General features: G+C 39.3%; 1 protein-coding gene across 1 annotated transcript; it reads right to left on the reverse strand.

The window, feature by feature from the left end:
* Positions 1 to 941: 941 nt before the first annotated feature.
* Positions 942 to 19,248, reverse strand: SAMD8 (sterile alpha motif domain containing 8). The gene is made up of 7 exons (XM_058029289.1): positions 19,176 to 19,248; positions 17,803 to 17,955; positions 10,983 to 11,589; positions 9,140 to 9,235; positions 8,341 to 8,458; positions 7,392 to 7,542; positions 942 to 6,494 (listed from the first exon to the last, which is right to left on the reverse strand). The coding sequence occupies exons 3-7, from the start codon at positions 11,555 to 11,557 to the stop codon at positions 6,190 to 6,192; spliced, it is 1,245 nt and encodes a 414-aa protein (XP_057885272.1). The 5' UTR covers positions 11,558 to 11,589; positions 17,803 to 17,955; positions 19,176 to 19,248; the 3' UTR covers positions 942 to 6,189.
* Positions 19,249 to 20,510: the final 1,262 nt, after the last annotated feature.

The raw sequence follows: 20,510 nt of genomic DNA on the forward strand, positions 1-20,510 counted from the left end.
CAGCCCCTTTCTGGAGCTTCTATTCACACATCAGAGATCCCTTAGTGGACAGCACCTCTTGAATATTTTTTGTACCCCACACGAGCTTCATTGTCCACTCTCCTTCACAATATTCATGAATTGTTATTTCCTACATTGCCTAAAGACCCTTCTTCAGTGTTACCCTAAGAAAAGCAAACTTGCTGCCTGCTGTTTTCTTCCTTCCTTCTGCCTCTTTCTTTTTAGGGCTGTTAACCTCCAATTAGAGTACTTGAGAATCTGTCAGTGATCAAGAGACAGACTCAGTTTTGATGACTTCATGTAGCAGAGTGAGGGGGTAAAAAAGTGATTTTTAAAAAATATTTAAATTGAATGATGAATCTTTGTTTGAAAAGCATTGCCTCTTTCAAATTGATCTTGCATTCTGTGGCATTAGAACTTGAAAAGAGCCTTTTGATAAACTAATGACACTATTAGAAAAAAACACAGAACTGTTACCAAATTGGCTGTCAATATTTTGCCCACATCAAATCATTTCTATGAACAGTCCAGTGAGTACCTATCCTATCCTAGTATCAGACTATTTTGACAGCAACAGGAATTTAGTATTTGGCAGCTGTTTCCCTGTTCCAGGGAAAACCTGCAATTTTACCAGAATCTCTCACAGATCAGTGCCAAAAGAAAAAGCAAACCCCTTACAGCTAGCTGAAAACTTAAGACCACAGCTGCAAACCTACAATCCCTGCATCACCCAGAACAGTTACTTCTCCAGTAATGATTTGAAGTATATACACATACTTATAACAAATTCCCACAGCATGTGCCAATTATATTTTGTCAGCATGACTTACTTCCATACTGAAGCAAAACCTCATAACACCACCACACCTGTGCTCAGGAATACTTTCACAGTCACAGTGCTAACAATGAGCCATCATTTTGCATATAAAATACATCAAGCATTTGTCATCTTTCAAATATTTTATTTTAGTATTTTTAAATATGTTTAACACAACAAAGATATAAAACAATATATTAATTCAATCTGAGTTTAGAATCAAAACAATATTTACTTATTTACAGTATTCTACACTTCACTGGCATACCTTCTAGCCATTAGATAACACTATTTTCTCAGTCAGGAAAAAACTGAAGTAACAGATCCATGTGAAAAGCCAGGCTTCTACATCCTTATTAAGTACCATGTAGAATGCAGTTTGTGGTTTCTCAAATTTGACAAAATTTCTTCTTTTTTGACAAAAGTGAATTGAAAGAGCAAAACTAAGTTACAATTAGTCTTTCTAACTACACAGGGCCAATAAGTCAGGTTACTGTGCTCCACATTTATCACCTTAAGTTCTCACACACTTATTACAAACTGGCTTTTAAAATGTGCATGTCACTGAATTATGTACATAATACTCACTGCAAATTTGTTAGGACATGAGTGGTAAGTCTGCAGGATACTGCTATATGGAAGGTTCAGTGTTCAATAGGTTCAATACTGTAGTTTTTGAGGAGTTGTAAGGGTTTTTTTGTGGTTTTCTTAATATAATGAACAAGACATCAGTGTGTTCACTCCATAGAACTTTTTTCCCCCAGGAATACGGTTTCAATTAGAACAGTGACAAGGTCAAAGATAAATCAGAAATATTTTGTATTTTATAACTTTATAAACCAGTGGTCTATCAATTAACCCTTATTGTCGAAGTCTAATGCACAAAATAATTCAGAGGGTAAGCTGTCTCACTTCTAGGACTTCTGTCAAATATACTTCTCTCTTGGAAAGACTATGCTGGTATCTGCAGTTACAGGTCAGATTTCTAAAAAGGTTATAAAAAAGAATCTGTACTGTCTGTAGATCACTGCAAATCCTCCCTAACTCTTCAGTAGGAACTACATGGACAGGATGTAAAACTATCACAGTTGGTTTACATTCCTTTTGTAACACTCTAGGTCCATAAAATCTACTGTTTAGGTTTTTTGTTGTTGGTTTGTTTTTGTTTCTTTTTTTTCCCATGACTGATGTTCAAAAACCAAAAGGGCTTTCATACATCAGAAAACTAGCTAAACAGCAATGGACAAGTCTAGCACTAAGCATGCAGACAATGGTTAAAAAGCAAGGAGGTATTAACTGCTGCAAAACACTTTTACTGGTGTCTGAGCCCAACTCCTTCCTCTTTACTCTCTTTTTGGCACTACACAAGATACAGCTGTACAGAAAAGATTATAGGAACCTGTGCTTTTATCCTCCTTAGAGGGTTTCAGTAATTCTAAATGACATTATTTAACATGCTTGTATCAAAAATAACTTTTTGCCCCCAAATAATTTAACTGACCATTACTACTTAAAGCAGTTAATTATCAAGGTTTTATTCATTCTTTTGGTTTTTGACAGTTTCTTCTTTCAGAACCCAGTTATGTAGAAATTTCTTTGAAACTGGAATGTTTTCTTCTCCAGTAGATAGGAGGGGAGACATCAGAGAAAATCAAAAACAAAGTGACATTACCTATTCCCATTACTGTAGGATGATACCACACAGTATGCTCTGGGCCTTATCCAAAAAATGTTTAAACTAAAATGGTAACACTCACTGAAGTCAAGAGTATTTAGTAATTTGCTTGAAGTTAAGCATACAAGTCAAGCAGTGCACTTATGGGATCCAATTCTTGCTAGTCTTGGACATTTAAATACTTCAGGCCTATCTACATTTCTGTAGTGACATTTTGTGTGTTACCACGTTTGCCACTGGACATGCAGATAAATTGCATATATGGGAGCTTTCTATAGCATTGTTCAAGATCAGCTGGAGAACCTTACTTAAAGATCCTTTCATAAGTTTTTGTCAGTGTAATCAGAATTTGTTAAAAACCACATCTATGAAGGTCTAATTCTGTTCAGGTGTAATGTCATAAACCCACTTTAGGGATCTTTCAGAAATGAAAAATTAAAGGCAAAAGGTTTAGGAAAGCTATTATAAGAAACTGTGTCATAAGGTACAAATAAATCAAAGAAAAAGGATAGGGGAAGAGCCTGTGTGTCTATCATTTGCAGGTATGTGCATAAATATCCCCAAACTTATTAGGAAGAGCTCAATCCTATTGCAAAGTCTCAAATATTACTAAATTTGCTAAGCTAGCAAAAAAATGTGACCCTCCCCTTCTTTTGTATATATGGTTACTAATTTCAGACTTTGCTACTTGATTCATTTGTGCACTCTGTAGTACTAATGTTGTTGAGACACTTGCACTTGCTGGCATTACACAGTAATTAATTCATTATTCTGGGTTCAGATTATGTGGGCACTCACACAGACCACAGAAGACAACTTAGCACAAAAGAGGTGCAACATGTTAAAGGAGAGCAGTGGTGGCATGTGAACATAAAGGAAGACATCCCTGAACATACTAAGCAATAAATCCAAGGCCCAAGGTGCTCTGCTGCCTTTACTTTGAAATGCTTGTCAGCAACAGAAGCAGCAAAATGCTTTTAAAACACTGACTCACAAGGAGGTACAAAATGTTAAACCTATCAGTTACCTGCAACTTGTTTCCATCTAATTAACAATAAAGCTTACATTCCCAACCTTACAGACTGACCTCTGCCCTCTTGCAAGCAAGATCACATTTTTCTGTCTTCTATCACCTTCAAGCTTTCCTCTTGCATGTTTACAGACAGACACAATGAACTTCCAAAACAGCAGAGGACAATTACCCTGACAATGTTTCAATCCACTCCATTGCTAACAAAACCAACCATTTTATATTAGTTATCCTGCACTTAGGTATCTAGCATCAAGGGAAACAGCACAAAAGAACAAGCTTCTTTTAAAAAACATGATAGACAAGGCTGATTTAAAACAGAATTTACTTAAAGGAATTTGAAAATTAAATTAGAACAAAGAATCCTTACGTTTCAATGTATATGAACTTCATTACAAAAAGAAAAATTGAAATGATAGCTTTACTTTCTGTAAACATTGTTACACTGGGCTGTACTTGAAAATTCTCCTGCATGTGTAAGTTGCAGAATAGTATTTCAGTTTAGATGCAGTTATGCCAGTTACTACTCAAATGGTTATTTTCAGAATCAACTGCTTTGCAAGTTTAATTGCATGCCTCTCCATATAACTCAGATTACAATCTTGCACATCCTGAGATGTTTCCTAGAGTTTAGAAAAAGAGCACTCATAACTGGGTGCATTGCAAAGGCAAATATAAGTTAACAAATAGAGCTCTTTCATTATAAAGTCTCAAGAGGAATGTTCAAATTGCCTTTCTGAAATCAGAAAGTTAAGAGCAGCAAATGGCAAGTCTTTAAATCTTTCAGAATATTTTCTCTTTTTTTTTAAAGTGTAAGCATACTCCCCCAATTTGGATGGCAAAAGCCATCAGGTTATGGTAGACTGAACAATATATTATTAAATCTGCAATTTTGCTAAAAAATTGGAATGTTATAAATATAAAAATCTCTGTAATAGTACAGTGTACATGTGCTCATTACAGTTGACAGAGATACTCCAAGATGCATAATTTTTCTGTGGAATAGGAGCTAAATTAAGTTACAAAAATAATATATACCATGAAGATTGTAAGGTAGTCAAGTTATTACAATCAAGGTATATAAAAGGAACACAATACAGCAAGGAGTAGCCCACAGTAGGTTACAAGCCTCCAAACACAAAACCTTGCAAATTCCAAATGGATTCATTTCTGTGCACACACAAGTACAAAGTGCCCATGAAGTCAGCTTGTACCAAGCTGGGAATTATTTGTGTAACTTTCTAAAGCTGACTTACAGTACATTTGCGCATTTGAACTTGCAATAATCAAATTAAAATGTCTATGCCATTTTTATGATTTTGTACCTATCAGTTTTCATTTAGCACAAATGTAATTTCAAGGCTCTACAGACAACATTAGTATTGTCCCCTTACAATCCACTGCCCAAGAGACCAGCAACCCTTGTGTGACCCTGCTCATGCATTATGGACTGAGTGTTGCTTTGAGGTTTTGGGGGATGCTTTGTTGTGGGCTGTGGTTTAGTTTTTTTCAATGAGCAAAACTCAACTGTTTATGGTATCTTTCAGGGTAGTAAATGAGCAACTTAAATTAAGAACTAGCCTCTTTTCATAGTTGTTAGAAAAACATATACTGTGTGTTTATATATATAACCAAACATACTGTGCATATATATATATCCAGAGATAGTCACCATATTGTTGACACCAGAGTGCTAAAACATACATCAACATGAGCACTATTTCCAATACTCACTATTATTACTATTCCTGAAAGAGTTACTACATGCATTTCCCCATCCATTTACAGGACAGTAAGATACACGAAGACAACTGTTCTTTTTTCCCAATATTAAAGAACTGCTCCTGAAAAGCATGCATGAGTTTGGGTATAAAGCAATTAAGACCACACAAAAGTTACTTTGTGGCTTTAAACTCACTAAAGGTAAGTTTACTTCCAGTGGATGTTCCACTTACTGTAACTCATTTAAACACAAAAGGGAAAACTTTCAAGTGCTAGAACAACCATACAGACAACTGATAGACTAGACTAAATAAGTTCTCATTTAAAAAAATATCATCACTGCACAGCCACAAGGCAGACTTTCTTTTTTGGCAACCTGTATGCAGACCATTTATACTGTCAAGACTTGTAATTTAACAGTTAAGAGAACCTCTCAGCATGGAACTATACTGTTTTCTTCATTATGACACAGACCTCCTCAATTTTTAAATATACACAGTTTGTTTTAAAAATTACATGTACGACTGCTTTCAAAGAAAGGCTTTATAAAGTTTTAAATTTTTTGTCAGTATATGTAAAGGCTGGCACTCGGGTAACAAAGATTATCTGGACCTGTAAAGGGTGTGTTATATTCAATATATATTTCAGGTTAATGTTCCATAAACATTCACACAGAACCTTGCCAAGGGTAACAGTATTCTGGTTTATATTCATGCTTCACTAATAGCATTTACCCATCCCTGCATTGTTTTCTGTTTTCACAAGGAGAAAACAAAACACATCCCTATTAAGTATGGAAACCCCATTTTATGGCTAAGAATCCAAGAAACAAGGCAAGGAGGAGATCATGGAGTGAAAAATGTTACTTGACTTGCCCCTTGTAGCTAGCCTTGTAGGACCTTAGTCATAATGCTTCATAAAAGTCTGAACTGACCCACACAGTCTTCAACCAATTAATCTTTTTAGTATAGTAGGTTTTGAAAAGGGCCAGCAATACTCATTGGGAACAGTACCATTAACATTGCATTCAAAAAAAGAAAACATAGGAAACCATATCCTTGCCCTCCTACTCTGATGATATGCTCTAGTATTAGCCAATGTATGGTAATACAAAAAGAGCCTTGTCGTGATGTAAAAGGCAATGAAGACATCTATAGAATAATGTTCATGTGCAGCCAAAATGAAGAAGATTCCAAAGAGATTCAGGACCCAGGACAAGGTGTGCAAGAAGTTCCAGCTCCTTGGCGTATCTAGGAGAAAACAGAAAGTGATTGACTGTCTCAAAATGCAGGCCCAGACATTCCAAACTTTTATACAGATTTTTCATCCAAAAATGAGATAAAGTTATTCTCTTCATTCAAAAATGTTGTATACAGGTCCAATAAATCCAACAAAAGCAACCACAAAAGTTATATATGTCTATAAGTTCATGACTTCATTTACAAATGCATTTCTGGATTAACAAGAGCATCCTTAAATGGTTTAGCACTCTACAAATCAGAATTCTTTGTTCAACCAACTTTTTAATAAAAATCATGTCTTTCCTATGTTACAAGGAGGAAGATGTAATGAAAGCTACATTACTGTGATTGCAGTCATTACATCATAGCTGAACTCCAACGAATTATCTTTGCTTGCTGTAACATGTATCAGATCCCTGTTGGTGTTTACAGAAGGGTACTGCTGTTTCATATATTCTCACTTGCCATGGGGCTTGGTGCTTGGCTTTATGGATTATACTACATGTACAGAAAACTCGCCAGATTTTGGCTGGCAGGAGTCAGTGGCAGGTACCTAGGGAAGGGAAGAGTAACAGACACCCCTAAGTATCTTCCCAAGTATTCTCCCAGCAGCAAGCCAGGAAGCCTTTCTAATTTCTTGGCTCACATGTCCATTGAAAAGTGCCTTATTCATTCCCCCATGGAAGGAGGTGGTGTTCCTTTCCTCACTGTGACTTGGCTGTCACAAACTTGAGAAAGAGCAGAGCAATCTGAATTTGTATTTGTTTGCTTAAATGTTACACTTTGAACTTTTTGAGAAGGTCAAGGAGCAGATATTCTTAATACTTAAGGACATTCAAATGTTTACACTCTCACACCTCTGTACATACTCTTAGGGACATTTGAGTATTGACACTCTGTACTCACATTCTGTGACAAAGAAGTTGAGCATGGTCAGGACGACAGTGTGACCACTGAACATGTAATCTCCACATGTATGCACTCCAGTCAGAGTCATTCCAAAGCCACTCCAAATTGCAAATGCCCGCTGGAGTTTGGCCCAAACATTGCCATACAACTGCAAAACAGTGATATTAACCTTTACTAAGTTCCAACTCCACGGCCCAAACAGTAGATCCCTAAAGTGAGCTCTACTGCACTATGTTTGTTTAATACTATTTATCAGGTTGTGTCTTTTATTAAAATGCAGGTTACACATCTTTGGATTTCACTGTGGCAATGAGTCACATTAGTAACTGCAATTACTAATTGCATTCATCATACCTCTTATGAATACTGGAATTTAGAGCAAGTATTTTGTTGCAAGTGATTTACCCACAGAGCCTGCCACCTTTTTTTGAACGTGTTCAGTCTCCCAAATGTATCATTATCAAGCTTTCCATTTGTTCAGCTCAAACCTCTCCTAACTAAAAGTTAGGAAGAAACCATAAAATCCCATGTTCTAAGAATATCCCTTCTGAGAAGGGGTGAAATAGTAGTAGTTTGTTGGGTTTTTTTCCAAAACCATGCAACAAATGAGACAGAGAAACAATTACTTCCCTTTCAGTCTTTCTTTATGAATTTAGTAGCTTAAGTGCACACACCTCTATGAATTTCTCTGTTTTACAGTGTGAAACATTCTGAACACCTTTCCCCAAATAGCCATATACTCTCCAGAGTGGCAAGTGCTTCTAGGATCCCTAGGGATGTTGCCTGCCTATGGCAATAAATGCAAGGACAAGGAAACAGGAGAGAAATACGATGTTCTTAAAAAACACACGTCTAACACTATGGTTGCAACAAGCTCATTCATGTCTTAAGTATTTTTTTACAAAAAGAAACAGGAAAAATAATGTAAAGCACTTGAAGTTTTTACCTTTCCAGTACACTGCAAGTGCTGTCCTGGCACGGAGAGTGAGGTAACAAACATTGTAATGCAGCGTAATAGAAACACTGTCCCCATGAGGCTGCACAGCCTGCGCAGCAGAATGGATCTGGGAAAAGTACACAGGAACTGAGATCAGGGAAGTTATGATAGAAACATTTCACCTCACCCCAACTTAATCCCATTAAGTCCTGACATCATCACTGAAAGTTTCACAACAATTTCTTTTTTCCAATTAAGTAGTACTGTAAAAATAAGGTTCCACATGGCAGGGTGAGACATTGTAGCAAGCTTACTGTCACTAAAAGGTACAGCTCCACTCTGCAGCTACTCCCGTGCTAGCTTTGGCACTCATACCTTCTGTTGGCAAACTGGTAAAATCAATGAACCAGTGAAAATTTAACTTAAGATACGCATGCACACAAAAGCATTTTCTATCCCTCTGTGAAAGCAAATTGCCAGGCTGGCTCAGACATCCTGTGGTAATTCATTCCTGTGGCGCTTTCTTATATACAAAGCTGTTATAGCATGAGTGTATATACTGACAACTCTCTGAAATACCTATGTTCTGAAGGAAATTACTTATAAATATGGTAGAAAAGTGAATTCAGATTACTCCTTTGAAAGATTCACAAGCCATCAATCTTGATGAAATCCATTTTAACAGAGACATACTAGGAGTTGACAAGATTCTTACAGAATGGAACTTCTTAAACAATCATAATAAATTCTTGTTATGGTCTTTTCTCTGCATCAAAGGAGCAGTTAATTTGGATTTTGTAAAATCTACCTGTGTTTGTGAAGCAGAAGAACCAAGAGCCAAATGTAGCAAAGAATTACACCACATACTTCAGTCATAGCAAAAGCCCATGGTATCCTAGGGACGCTAAAACAAAAAGACAAAGCAGAAAGTTAACACAAAGGCTTAATTTTTTTCCTAGTCTTGGTATTGAAAATAAGGGCATGTGAGGTTCTAACCTCAAAACTTTGCATTCATCTCACAACAGTATAAGCTACAGTAAAAAATACTTTTGTTAGACTGAATGAAATATAGAATTTGAAATATATTCAGTTATGTTATCTCCTTCCTAATAATGTGCTTTCAGTTTCCACAGATTTCACTAAGGGAAAATCTCTAGTATGCTCTCTTAATTCACATGTGACATACTAACAGGATGTGTTCCTCCACTATTGTTTCACAACAACCTTTTTCATTCAGACAAAAACTTGCATCATGTCAATTATGCTGCTTATGCTTGCAAGAATGCCATGTCAATGCAATGAATTAGATGCTGCAAGGCCAAAAATATTAAACACAGCAATGAAGCAGAACTGCACAGAAAAGTATCAGGGAAAATAAAAATTGTTTTCAAAACTTCAGTAATAATCACTATATTAAAACATTTCAGCCTTCCCTGTCAAAAGACCTTCTTGCACTCATAAGGCACCAGTAACAATTTCCACTCTTCAGTTGCCAAAATACAGATCTACAGATTTCAAGAGGCTGCTCCTTGTACTTTTGTGTTCCCCCTGATACAAAGGGGTAGCAAAGCACCACTCAGACATGAGCTTTGTAGTAATCCTCTGTCATTGTTCTGTGAGCTGCTGCTTTCTGGCCTCCCCCATCCTCCTGCACACTGAATACCCAAGGAGCACCCTGGGAACAAAATCCAATAATGCCACAGCTCCTGTTCTCTCCGCCCTCTTCCACTCTGCTGGATGTGGTCTGTCCTTCATGAGTTATATATACATTTATGGAGGATTCTGCACTCTTACTCAAAAGATTCGAGTCTTACTGACTTCTTGAAAGCCATAAATGAAAATGGAAATTACTGGCAAGAACAGGAAGATCACAAAGGCTGAACTTTATAACAGTTTAGCTCATCTTTTAAAACTCCCTAGGCAGTTAAGTTCTCCATGGTGCAAGTGCTCTTTCTCAAAGGGAACATTTATTCTCTATTAAACCTGTTGTCAATGACTAGAGTTCGACCTTTGCCATTTTGTCTCTTCTTTGCCTAAAGTGAAATATTTTCTTTAAAAAAATGAGCAGGTACTGCATAAGTCACAACAGTGGTTTAATAACCTGTTAAAAGAGATGCTGGTCTTTTCATTCAACTTGAGTTTCCCTAGACCATCTTCAGCAAGCTGACAGTGGGAAGACAGTAAAAATACAGTACCAATGCTGTTCCCTTTCAGTTTTCTTGCTCACTCACAGATCAAAACATTCCTTCATCTGAAGTTTTTTTTTATATCAAGACACATTAAACTTCATGGCAGAAACTGGATTTCAGAAAATGCATATGGCTGCATATCTATGCCAGCTGACCATCACACTTTTTACCAGAATGCAAGGATGGACAAATTTCTGTGTTGTAATGAGTTTAAGATGTAAAACTAAATATAAACTAGATAGAACAACAGCTCAATTTATTTTCCCCTAAACCCAAATCTCTGCATCTACCTGATCCACATTTCTTTTAGCAGAAGGACTTACTAGACTTTTATTACGATTTTGCAGAGGCATTTCTAGAGCACATGAAACTTTCTTCTAGAGCATATGATGAAAACAGATAAAAGACAGCCTGTATTTTAACCATCACATTACTATTGTGTTTAGAAAGAAAATGTCTTACCTATCTAGAAATATGTCCGGCAGAGGTGGATATGTTTGCATGTCAGGTACTCGCTCGTGTACTATCACCATGACAAATGATGTAAAGCCAAACACTATGAAGACATACACACAACTTAAAACTGTCTTCCAGTACTCTGGGTCCAGTCTTCGTGTGGCATGTTTGTTTTTTCCGTTTGCATATTGATACTGATCACCATTCAAGTCAGTCATTGGTCCATCATAGTCCCGAGGTACCTCACCATTACAAAACCAATCTCCCCCCTGTAGTGAACCAGCTGGGCACACCGTGCCAGCATGACCATCGCTGGTGTAACCCAGCTCTTCCAGGACATCAACGTGCTGCTTCTGCAGTTTGCGTATGGACAACATCAGCCTCTTGATATCCCCCAAGATTTTGATTTCCAGCGGAGGAGATCGCAAGTCATACTCAGTAAGTGTCAGCAGGGTAATTCCATCCAGCCTGTGTCTGTTGCACAAAAGATCCACGTACTCACAGAAGCCTTCCTCCTTCAGCCACCTGGCCACGTTCTTGGTGGTCCAGCGCCGAATGCAGAGCTGGGAACTGCCCGCCATCCTGCCCCTGATCCGCCACTCGCGCTCACCTGCTGCACAGCCAAGAGACAGAGACACAACACCAGAGGGTTCAACACACACCACTGAAATGCCAGTGTCTCTTGTGCCATTTCAGATGCTCAATTAGCCCAAGACATTTTACATAAGAGATAGCTAAAAACCAGACCTAATTTCTAAGGCAAGTATTACAAAAATGCCTTTTTTTTTGTTCAAGAAAAACTAGATTAAGATTATCTCATTTGCTCCTAAATAGAAACCTAAAGTTTCCAAGAAGCAGAATATTTCCTAGACGTATCCAGTATACTGTTCTAATTTTGTTGCAAATAAATAAATAAATCCTGCTTTGTTAATTACATTAGGCAATGAAAATCAAATACTACTCTTTAAATACCAGCTTAATCATTAGACTTTTCCACTGTTTGCAGTTCATCAACTACACAAGGAAGTACAGCCAGCAAACACACAAAACTGAATTAAAGCTGAAATAATACATTTCAATACAGTCCAATATATCCCACTGTTTTAAAATACGACTGAAGCTTTGATGACACGACATTCCCCCACTCCTTCCAAGTAAACCTAAGTCTAGATATCTGCAACAGTATTGAACTGAAGTATGCTAGTTGTATGATGATAGTACAACCATCCTATTTCTTTGTTTGATCTCAATAATTAAGATATACTTACTGAATTGTGAATCCTTTAAAATGCTCAGCTTTCAAAAATAGCATTACTAGAAATGAAGTACTGGTTTAAGCTTCAAAGCATTTTTAAATGGATGTGGTAATAGACAGCATAGTAAGACACCAAAAACAGAAGAGAGGGATTCTCTTCATACAGATTTCTCAATAATTGTGTTCCTGACTCTAGAATATTGCATGAAGGAAGGAGAGTCAGCTCAGCAACATTTTAGTCACATGGTGGTGACAAGTCACCAGAAAAACAACCAGGAAAAAAGTTAACCACAGGACATTATGTGGAACACGACAGAACTCTGAAAGGTTACCAGTGAAGTAAAAGTACTAAAGTGTTTATGCAATATTGAAGACCCACAGCAGCAGAGAATGGATTTGTGCATAATTTATATTTGGTGGCTCATGTACAGCTACCATCTAAGAAACGGCTACAATTTCACAGCTCTTTTGTACTCGAAAAAACAGTCTAATTAACTAAAATGCTTCAATCATGCCAACCAAATCTCAGAAAATACAAGGCACTACAATACACTACTGCCATATACATCATTCAAGGCTTTCAGAATGAAAGCAAAGAAACAGTGTATTTAATCTATTATTTAGCTGCTGTCTATAGTAAACGGGTACTCAAATCCATCATGAATATTCACCACAGTTCTGCAACTTTTTCAGGGCCACAGCTCCTCCAAAAACAGAATGTCCTTCCTTTTCACTTCTTTTTTTTTAAGGAGGTACAGTACCTATTGTGCTCTTAATATAATTACTGGATGCAACTTTTTCTTCTGGCTTTCATCTAACAGAACCACGAAGTATTTTAGACTATGTCAGAAAAGATTCAATTTGCCAAATGAGATTTCCCAGCAGGGCAAAAGCAATATTTTAGAAGAAAAATGAGCACACAAATCACACTTACCCTTCTAAAATAATTAAGGGCATAATACATCTGAAGATATTCTCTCAGGAATATATGAAAACTTGTATATGAAAAGTATATGAAAAACTTGTACTTAATTAATTGCTAAAATTTCTCAATACCTCATATACAGTCAATAAGTATACAAGCTTTAACACCTTGATTTAAATAGTTGCCCAAAATTAAAAAAAAATCCAAACTACTAGAATATCTGCATATGCTATATGCTTCCTTCTCCATATGAAAGGGTGTTTTCTCATTTTTATGTTATTGTGCTATTTCTGAAAGTGTAGCTCAAAAAAACCTCTAATAATCATTTTGGTCACACAGCTAATGAAATAAATTATGATATTTAATTTCATTAAATGTCCTGGCACACTCCCCCTGCAGTGGGATGGGTGGGGGGAGAACTGTAAAAAGGCAAACCCAAGCGGTTGAGGTAGGAACAGTTTAATAATGGTAATAAAGTAAAATACAGTAATAATTACGGTGAAAATAACAAAAAGAGAGAAGAACAACACCCAAGAAAGACAAATGATGCACATTACAACTGCTCAGCACCTGTTGACCTTTGTCCAGCCAGTTTCCCAGCAGTGGTTGGCCCCTCTGGGCCAATCTTCCCCCTCCATTTATATACCAAGCAGGGCATTCCATGGTATGGAATGTTCCTTGGGCCAGGTTCAGGTCAGCTGTCCTGGCTGTGTCTCTACCACCTTCTTCTGCCCCTCCTCACTGGCAGAACAGGGGAAAATAAAAAACTCCTTGACTTAGGGTCAGCACCACTGAGCAACATCTAAAACATGAGTGTATTGTCAACATTGTTCTTATACTAATCCAAAACATCCAGTAAAAATAAACAAACTTGAGTTGCCAAACTGAACTTCCAGCTTTCTTTACTCAGAAAAGCAGATTACATACAGAAAAGAAAAGAAGTTGTTAATCACAGTGAGTTTTATAACACAGTAATCATCATGGGTTTTCTAAAAGCAGTGAATGTAAACTCACCACACAAACACACTCAACTTACTCATACTGTCTTCTAACCAAAGCAGCTTCTGAGGACAAAGGCAGGAAACTGTCCCTAACCTAAGAGAATTCTATCCACTTGTTACAAGTCAAGTAGCCTAACAGCAGCCTAGTCTTCCTTCATCTGGCATTGCTGGAATAAAAATCAACCCTTATCAAAGGTGTAATAAAAGTAACCTTACAACACTGAATCAGCACACCCATCAAAGGTCACTATGGGCTGGGCCTGGGAGAAAGTCTACAATAACCTCAAGATGCAACTGATAGGACCTGCTCTGTTTTTAAACACTGTCAATAAAAGTACACTTAACCAACTGGAAAAGACAAAGAAATGACCACAAAACACAAATTTAAAATATTGCACAGAGCAGGTAGCTAATTTCATCTCAACAGCAACAGGAAAACTCATTTTTCAATGACAAAGCAACTTTTTAAATCCTGAAACTGCCTTCCCTTTCAGACTACTCAATTGGCGACACTTGTGTGGTTTAAAGGGTAAAAGGCACTCTCCCTAATAATTGGAACACCTGGAATATAGTACAGAACCCTGTGTGAAACTGCTCCTGCTCCTTTTTGAAGCTGAAGAATGCTGCATAACTTTTACACCACTAGACTGCTATGTAAGAATAATGCAGCAGAGGCCAAGTCCCCTAGATAACTGCAGCTCTCTTCTGAAAGGAAACAGCTCTGGAAACTACTTTGCCTTCCATATTACTAGTTTTATCACTGAACCAAATAATGGGTAACATTACTTAATGATGAATAACACACATGAGTAACACAAAGCAAGCACAGACCTAAGCGTCAGAGGGTAAAATAGACTTTTCCCCTGACATCAGCAATGTCTGTAGCTAGTTAGTGGATTATTTTCCTGGTACTGTGACTTAACACTTAGCAAGCCTGTCAACAGTATTTGTTGTGTGTCCCATTTTCTTGCACCAGCCTTTCAATTAACAGCATGAGCACAATGCATATGAACTGCATATGTATAAACATTTACTTTTTTAAAAGAAAAACATTACTTTGTAAGCTATAAACATTCCTACAATTTGGCTGTGGCATCTTAAGAAATAAGATGCCTCTGAGGGGCTGACTATACCCTAGCTGACAGCAAAATTTCCTAGATGTGTATCTAGAGAAAATTAACCTCCCTTAACATGATTGCCCATGATTCTATCATGTTCCCATCTACTGAACTGCTGCCAGTCAACCATTAATTCCCTAACTTTCCTAGCTTACAGACTTTGAGACTGTATATTGAGGTAAAAACGTGGGAAGTTGAATCTGCTTATCACTACTCTAGCCAAGGAAAAGCAGCGTTAATATCACAGTAACATTAGGCTGCAAACTTGATTAGAGCAGTCATAGCTGAAGGGTTAAACAACCTAGTTAGGTCTGCAGCAGTTAGCAGAGTGCTGACTGGTTTTGTTTATTCTAGACACATATGCAAAATCTCTACTGGCACCATGACTGCTTTACCACCTGCCCTCAGGTACATGGGAGAGCCTTGCCCCTTGATTTTTTCCCCCGGATTCATTTCCCACCATCCTGGAGAGCAATTTTAGGAAGGATGCTGAACAACTACCAGATCTCAAGTGATTTAACCTACATTTCTGTGTGAAGGTTTCAAGCTGCAGTTTGAAAACAGGCCATCCCACCTCGGCCCCCCTTCACTGGGTCTGCTGGCCTAGGAGCACATCCCACACCTCAGGGGAGAGGCTGTTCCCTGCACAGGCTGCCACTTCACCCATGTTGGTGGCCTTGGTTCCCCAGCACAAAAAAGCTACACAAAAACATGTGCTGAGCCAGCCTGCAATAATAAGGCTACTGTCACACACCAACTTAGCAATGCTGTGCTGGAAAAAGAACACACAGCACTGCCTTGTTATGCAGCACAAGGCTCAGCTACTCTGCTGACTCTGACTTACATGAGAAGCTTGTCACCTGCTCTTCCTGGAAACTCTAAATTCTTCAGTGCTTATTTAAAGCAAATAGCACCAAAGATTTCACTGCCATATAGCATACAGTGGCTTAGTCCTTACTTCCTAAATGCCACCAGATACATATAATACAGGAGGTGTCTTGTAAGCAGAAGGACAGAAAGAACACATGCAAAAACAATACATGATTTTTCAAGTTTTCAAATACAATGGCTACCATACTACATATAAAATTGATCAAACACAGCACAATGCCCACCATGAGACAACATATGGTATTTTCCTGAATACAATCATTTCAAATGCATAAATATTGCTGTAAAACTTGCATTGAGTTTTAAATAGTGACTTTGGTATCATAAGTGAGATGATCAGCAGTAGCTTAACTGTACTCAGAGGTCTTAGTGCTATGTATGAAGGTAAGATAAGAAATCTCAAAGTAACACTAGCTTAGTCTTAGGTTTTAAGCCATCAAGGAAGATGAGCTTTTTGAGAATTATTTATTGAAGTGCAGCTTGTGGATCAAATATTAGCTGTATATTCTTAGCAGAGTCTTTCTGTTGAGACACCTCCATGCAAGAGTGACAGCAGCTACTACAGAAAGTCCTGAAAGTTAAACATGTTTGTCTTAAGAAGCACCAAGTACAGTTATATATTGCATCAAAATGAACAGAATACAAGCTGCTCCCTGACTCTCACACCTCATTAAGCCAAACAGGTTGTGTTATACTCAAGTGAACACTAAGAGCAGCTCAGCTCCTAATCTACTAACCAGCTAACAAAACAAATTTTTATACTACTGCCATAATTCAAGGCACACACAAGTGATTTTTAAACAACTGATCAAGTACTCCACCACTTAGGATGCCATTCACAGTACTTCACTACTATTTGACTAAGTTCTTGAACATTTTACATGCTAAATATCAAGTGTCAAATATTTTTCTTCTGGTTTCAAGTAGTGTATCCCTTCTGTGACAGAACGTTGGCTGCTCTTTATCCCCATACAACTTAGGAGTAACAACTCAAGTTTCTTTCTCCCCTTTTCTTTCCACACCCTCATCTTACAATGGAGATAGGAGAAGACATGAACAAACTCTCCATCCAAATAAATACCAGAACAATATCTGAAGTGAAACTATGTTTCATCTTACTCTCCACAAGTATTTACAATCTGATCTTTCTGGTCTAGTGAAAATCTAATAGCCTTCCTCATTTTAGATGCATTGAAGTAGGGAAGAAATAAAAATACTTCTAAAAGGCATGTGATTATCAAACAAACATACACAGTGTAATATGGTTAGTGGACCTCACCCAGCTAAGTGGGCTGCAAAAGCACGCTCTGTACAAAGAAAAGCGATACTACAGAACTCAAAAGATTACGGTTCCTAGACCAACCTGTATTTTAATAGTATCTACTAAAATAAACCCCCAACCAGCCAGCAAAAACACCACCACACAGAAGAGCAAACAAGGTAATTTAAAATTCTTGTGCTTTACAAATGTACAGGACATTTCCTTCACATCTAAGCAGTACTTACACAACAAAACCTTACAAAATTCCTTTCACCTGGTATAAAAATCACTTCACACTACTCCTACAGGTTAGTTCCACCTTTCTTCTACATCACAGAAAGCAAAAGGAAGAAAAAGACACAGCCATTTCCTTACCTCTGATATTAAGCAAGAAGCACCCCCTACCAAAGAGGAGGGGCACTTAAATGCCAGGAAATGTCTTCTGAGCTCTTGCCACTCCAGAGCACAGCATGATCACCTGCTCTGTGGAGGTGGCACAGACGCCGTGTCCAGCTGCACAAGGGAGCTCTGTGGAGACACAGCAGACATTACCAAGTTGAATCTTGTCATCAAGTCATCTTACAACACAGAATGAGCACTGCACATCAAAATTTTTTATAATATTAATTTTGCAAACGGAAGCCTCAAATACAAAACCATGAGACCACTTCAACTTATTCCAAACGTTAACATTAACACTACCTTTCATTTGCCTCTTCCATTAACTTAGGCAGATGGAAAAAGCTACCTTTTTGAAGTGTTGGGGTTTTTACTAGCAATCAGCATAACTAAGTGAATAAGGCCACATAATGCATCAGTAATATAAATTTAAGAGACTGAGTGGGTAACAGTTCCAGCAGTTTCAACTTCTTTATGCTCAGGCCCTGAACTTGCACAAACACTCTCCCCACAGGCAGATCCCACCATTTAACCCTGAAACTCGAAGAGGACACATGCAAACCCGTAACAGCACTGTTCCATGCTGCCTTCTTAATAATCAAATCCTACACACTCAACAGCATTTTTATTCAAAACCGAACATTTTGTCCTCATAAAACACACCAATTTTATTTTATAAAGGAACAAGAATATCTATTTTGACCGGTACAACCGTTTCGTTATCTGACTGTAAGACTGACACAAAGCATCTTTTCCAGGAACGATCTGTTCGCTGCGGAGGCTGACGCGGGATCACAAACTGCACGGGTCCCCTCTGCCCCCAGGCCCCACAACAAACCGCACAGGGCCCCTCTGTCCCGGCCCCCGCTCGGTGCCGCTCCACACCTTCACACGCCTCTCCTAACGAGGCCGGCAAAGTTCCCCGAGAGCGGCACAGCCGGGCTCAAGGGCTGACCCCTCCAGCGCGAAGCCCGCCGGCGACACGGCCCCAGCGCGCAGCTGGTGCTCCCGGGCCGGGCGCTCACGCTCGCCAGCGATGTGCCGGGCCGGGCGGGCGCGCCAACCACGGCGGAGCGGATTTTAGCGCGGACACACAGCACGGACACGGCTCGTCCGCCCCCCGGCAGGCGAAGCTGCTCTCCTCCCGCACAGCCTCTACGGCGGGGCAGTCCTTTCGCCCGAGACCCGCGGGGCCCGCCCGCACCCCTGGGGTTGACGCCGCAGCGGGGGCAGCGATGGGGACCCGGTGGGCTCCCGCCTGCGGGGCGGCCCCGCGGGAAGGAAGGAAGGATGGAAGGGTCCCCGCTCCGGGCCTCCCGGGAAGGGCCCCGTGGCTCGCCCCGCCTCACCTGCCGCCGAGTGGCGGGGCCGCCGCGCCGGCCCTGGGCGCTGCGGCAGCGGCTCCTCCGCGCCCTGCCGGTGCCTCTGCCCGTGCCTCTCCTCGGCAGCGGCGGCGGCCACCGCCACCCCCCATCCCCCGTCCGGAAGCGGCGGCGGCAGCGCCGGCAGGCGGCGGCGGAAGGGGCGGGACGGGACGGACGGACAGGGCCCCTGCCAGGAGGGGCTTCGAGCCGTGCTAGAGGTTTGGAATCGGCAACTATTCCCATCTTTCAACTCAAAGCATACGCAAGGACAGAATAACAGAGGAAACTTATAGGGCCTTCGTACTGTCAGCCTCATAGCAGGCAGTCATTACAAAACATTTCAGTTGCACCATTGCTCTTTACTGATGTCTGTGTACAAAGAATAAAACTGGCTGTCAGCACTTGGCCGGCAGCGCTCAGTCATTGAGCGGGGATCCAAAGCACAGATGTGAGCAGCGCACATGATTTAGGAAAGCTTCAGCATGGCACCGTAACTTTGGGAACTCCATAGTCTACAAACAGCACAGGTGGAGGGGATAGAAGGAGACAGACAAACGAGAAGCAAATTGCTCCAGAAATAAATTTACTTTGGATACCCACTGTCTGGGGTAGATGCCAGCCCTTTGCAACTGTTTGAGTAACAGTCAGAATTTGTTTTGTTGATGATTTTGTAATTACTATGAGGTCCAAAACAATCTTAAGTTGAAGCTTCAGTTGAAATAAAAAGGAGGTGCCAGTGTATCCATGAAGTTAATGACACGGCCTTTTTGCCTTTTCAGAGAAAGTGGCCGCCGGATCCTTGTTCTAAAAATAAAGAAAAAAATGTATTGCAAAGTTTATAGCTGCTAATAGTGAAACAAGAAAATTTGCATTTCAAAATTCTTCAAAGCTAAGTCAAGTTGTCGAGTCATCAAGCAATCCTATGCAAATATGCACTCCTGTGCTATCTCAATTGTAATGGACTGTCTATCTGCCTGATATTCAGAAGAGAAACTGTGAAGAAGATCTCAAGGCGTGAGAACATCTGCTCCTTTCCACAAGCCTTGGTTCAAAGATGGTTATCTCTATGGAGTCTGTTCTGTCCCGCTTTTGTTTTTTACACTAAATTATCTGTAGTTTCCCAAAATGAGTTGCTGAAGTTGGAGGGTGTGTTCCTCCGTTTTTGCCAGTTTAGCAGCATCTGCAAACAATGTAGGAATCAAGCGCAATTTCAGTCCTCACAATGTTTTCCTTCTTTGCCGTTAACGCACTAAATGAAAAACTGACGAATCTGAATCCACCAGTGACAAACACAAACATGTAAATCTGAAAAAAATCAAA

This window comes from Melospiza georgiana, chromosome 8, assembly GCF_028018845.1.
Source record: "Melospiza georgiana isolate bMelGeo1 chromosome 8, bMelGeo1.pri, whole genome shotgun sequence".
Lineage (NCBI taxonomy): Eukaryota > Metazoa > Chordata > Aves > Passeriformes > Passerellidae > Melospiza > Melospiza georgiana.

Bases quoted from the DNA above. Each gene is read 5' to 3' on its own strand.
- SAMD8 (XM_058029289.1), bottom strand. From the start codon at position 11,557: ATGGCGGGCAGTTCCCAGCTCTGCATTCGGCGCTGGACCACCAAGAAC. The intron at 9,236-10,982 runs GTAAGACATTTT...TTTTTGTTTTAG, and splicing joins CCGGACATATTTCTAGATAG to CGTCCCTAGGATACCATGGG. The intron at 6,495-7,391 runs GTGAGTACAGAG...GTTTTCTCCTAG, and splicing joins CAACTTCTTTGTCACAGAAT to ATACGCCAAGGAGCTGGAAC.